Raw genomic sequence first — 4,251 nt, forward strand, 5'->3', positions numbered from 1 at the left:
ACTAATTTAATATTTGACCATTAGTCCGTAAGCAAAACACTCTTCTCAAATTCATTTTAAATCTAATACATAACAAGAGAATTTTATAACCAGTCTACGTAAATTGAAAAAAAAGGTAATCAACCATTGATAAATTGAAAAAATCCAATACATAACTTTCTGTTTATAAATCAAGAAGTTTATCAATAATACCTTTTAACACAAATTATGGTAATCATTTGATAGCAAACCAAAGTAATTAGCCACTCATAAATTGAAAAAATTAAATAACATTGCCATGCTTTCATTCTTTATTAGTTGTCATCATGAGTAACCAATAGTAGGTAGCAAATTACTACATGTAGGAAGTCTCAAGCTAAACCACACAAATGTCTAATCATAGGCTTGCTGGGAAAGAAAGAAACGGGAGGGAAATCACAACTCACCATTCTTCCTTTTCTTCACTACCTACTGGTGACTATCAATGGTGAACCATATCCAAAAACTTCAACAAACTTATACAACATGAATCCTCCTTGAATAATACATATAAGCTGGATGATGATAAATAATGGACAAAATCAGAGGGCAAAAAGCACGGTTACAAGAACATGACAACTTACATCCAAGATGAACAACAAAACACATATCTTCTCCTCCTGAGTTTCAAGGAAAGTTTATTTCTTTTTACTATCTTATTTGATCCATACACGTATTAACGTACCATTCTTTCTTTTCAAAAACTATTGTGTTACTACTATTGGTAGATTGGTAGATATAGGGAAGTAGTACTACATGTTGCAGGTTTATATACTCTATTTACAAAATAATAAGGACCAATTGTGACCCCAATAAACTATTATATGTTGCACCTAAATTCTTACCTTCAAAGAATAACAAAATGTTGTAGAATACTTTGTGAAGTGAAAGATCAAATGGAAAATTCTGCACAAGCAAGGAAAAATAGAAAACACATTTTGCAAGAAAGAAGAAAAGCTTCTCACACTCAAAATCAGCATTTACCAAATGGTAAGAATGACTACAAACCCCCCAATTGAGGTGTACATATGTTGATAATTACAAATTGAAATATATCTTCTATCATTGCAGAAAAACGTAAGCGTATATCAACGTCTCATCCAGACTTTATCTATGACAGTCCTACACTGCATACATAATGCACACTGTTGGCAAACATCACTTCATCATGGAATCAATCTGATCAACATTATACTGGGGAATTTGAAATTCGTCCAAGACATACTGCCAATGTACGTAGCGTCCATGCTTCTACAATCCAAACGAATCTATTGTACAAATTTGGGAAAGAAAATTTAATTTCATCAAACTTCAATTCGCCATCAACTTCTACAATAAATACACCCACACCTGTTGCTCCAATTACTTCAGCCAGTAGATCTCAACATATGCATCCTGGGAAATATACAATACACAAATCAATACTAATACCTCAAATTTTAGATGAGAAAAACAATATAAATCAGATAGACATTGATGTAGGTAATGTGTGGTTATTGTTATTACCAACATATGTACTTACATCTTAACTTTCACAAATTCTTGCATTGTAGAATATTCATTTAACAGTCCAATAGCAACAAATGATGATGTTGATAGTGATCATGATTGCAATGATCATACAGTGTATGATTATGAAAATACTGGTATTGACCTTGAAATTCCAACTTACTTTATCATGTCTTTTCATTTGTTCTGGACGTGGGGAGCATTTAAACTTCCGAATTCATCTTTAGGTGCAACTTACAATGATATTGGAGATCCGGTTTGGAAATGCAAGCACTGTAAAGCTATGATGTGGTATGATGAGAGGATTAACAAAGACAAGCAATCCAAAAACCCAATGTTTGCATTATGTTGTGGCAATGGAAAAATACAGCTTCCTCTACTAGAAGATCCTCCACAACCAATGAGACACCTACTTTTTGACAGCAACAGTACAAAATCTAAGAACTTCCAGGTCAACATTCGCTCATATAATCTAATGTTTGCATTCACATCACCTGGTGCCAAAGTTGACACAAGCTATAATACTAGCAGAGATCCTCTTACATTTCGCATACATGGTCAAGGGCATCAACTTATGGGAAGCCTCCTACCTATGGCTAATAACTCTCCCAAATTTGCACAGCTATATATTTATGATACTAAGAACGAAGTTAAAAATAGGCTTGCCCAAAACCCGTAAGTTTTTAACTTTGGATAAATTGCATGTTACATTACATTTTATAAAAAGTCTTTTTAATAATGTATACTATCAACACTTTGTTATGCGCCTTGAACAATACTCAGGAACAAAGATAATATTGATGAAGACAATCAGAATGGCAAGGGACAAACTACAACCTTCAATTGTTTGTGACCTAAAACTAAAACTCATAAGTGATAGACAATTAGATGGAAGATTATATAACTTGCCAAATACTGATGAAGTTGTTGCTTTGATTGTTGGTGATGAGCATACAGGCAATAAAAGAGATATTGAAAAGCAAACAGGAAGGCTCAAAAGAATAAATGAACTACATCCTGCATATTTGCCTTTGCAATATCCCTTTTTGTACCCAAAAGGTGAAGATGGCTATAGACCAAATATTCTTCATAAGGATCATCTGAATAGCCATGTTGCAAAGAGGAAAAAAGTTACCATGCGTGAATATTTTTGTTTCAGAATGCAATCAAGGGACAATGAAGCTCAAACAATACTGCATTCTAAGAGATTGTTTCAACAATGGTAGTTGATGGCTATAGTATGATTGAGTCTCAAAAACTAAACTATGTTAGACAACATCAACAGGAACTCAAAGTTGACAAGTACATGAATTTGAATGCCTGTAATAATTTGATGGTATGACAAAGGAAAGAGAATTACACTGCCGAGCTCCTTTGTTGGTAGTCGTAGGTATATGGAACAACTATATTTTGATGGTATGACAATTTGTGGCCATATTGGATGACATTAACATGTAATCCACCATGGCCAGAATTTCAACAAAAAGTTAGGAAATGCAATCTAAGACCTGATGATTGCCATGATGTTGTCTCACGAATATTCAAAATGAAGCTGAATCATTTGATGAATGATCTCAAAAGTTGACATGTCTGTGGTCCCATTGTTGGATGTAAGTAATTACCACCTCTACCAATCAATTACTACACTTAATTTACAATTATACTTTCAAATACATTAATATTCATGGTGCTTATTATTCAATTGGACTGCAGTTGTTTGCACCATTGAGTGGCAAAAAAGAGGATTGCCTCATGCTCATATTTTAATATTTCTACATCCTTCAAACAAGTATGCAAATCCAGAAGACATTCATAACATCATTTCTGTTGAGATACCAAATAAGGACACACATCTAGAGTTGTATGAATTAGTCAACAACCGTATGATTCATGGTCCATGTGGACTGTCAAATAGGAGGACACCATGTATGGTTGATGGAAAGTGTATTAGATTTTTCCCTAAGAAGTTCCAGCAAGCAACAATTGTTGACCAAGATGGATTTCTAGTTTATAGAAGAAGAAACAATGGACATATGGTTCAAAGATACTAAAGAAATTGGTTCAGTACTATCTAAGAGTACAATCAAAGAATCTATGTTTACAGCTTGGATGGACTCTAATAAAAGATATCCTCATGGGCTGGATCTTATGTATGCCGAATATTTGTTCAAATTAGTGTATGTTGCACATCGAAGATGCTGGCAACCAAGAAAACAAGGATATACAATTGGCAGACTCATATGGGTACCCCCTTCAAGTGGAAAGTTGTTCTACATGGGGATGATGCTATCTTCTGCTAAAGGGTCACAATCTTACAAAGACATTAGAACAGTAGGAAATGTGGTGTACGGTACATTTAGAGAAGCATGCTTTGCAAAAGGTTTTCTAGGAAATGATCAAGAATTTGTTGGAGCTCTATGAGAAGCTAGCACATGGGGATTTGCACACTTCCTTAGAAAGTTATTTGTAAAGTTGTTATTTATGAATACCATGGATATACTAGAATATGTGTGGGAACAAACATGGCAATGGATGACAGATGATATTGTATTTAATCTTAGAAGACAAGGTAATTTAAAAAAACATCAATAATTGTGTATCATTCATATGAAACGACTCAAATACTAAGTAAATATTTTGTCTACTGTTCATAGGCATTCAACTATATGTCAAAGAAACAAAGCATCTTTGTTTGAGTGAAATCAAAAATCTGCTGCAAGGCAA

General features: G+C 33.8%; 1 protein-coding gene across 1 annotated transcript; it reads left to right on the forward strand.

Annotated features, from left to right (window-relative positions):
- The first annotated feature begins 2,342 nt into the window (after positions 1–2,342).
- Positions 2,343–2,753, forward strand: LOC114410504. The gene has a single exon (XM_028374517.1). The coding sequence runs from the start codon at positions 2,343–2,345 to the stop codon at positions 2,751–2,753; it is 411 nt and encodes a 136-aa protein (XP_028230318.1).
- Positions 2,754–4,251: the final 1,498 nt, after the last annotated feature.

The sequence above is a fragment of the Glycine soja genome, chromosome 1 (assembly GCF_004193775.1).
Source record: "Glycine soja cultivar W05 chromosome 1, ASM419377v2, whole genome shotgun sequence".
Taxonomy (NCBI): domain Eukaryota; kingdom Viridiplantae; phylum Streptophyta; class Magnoliopsida; order Fabales; family Fabaceae; genus Glycine; species Glycine soja.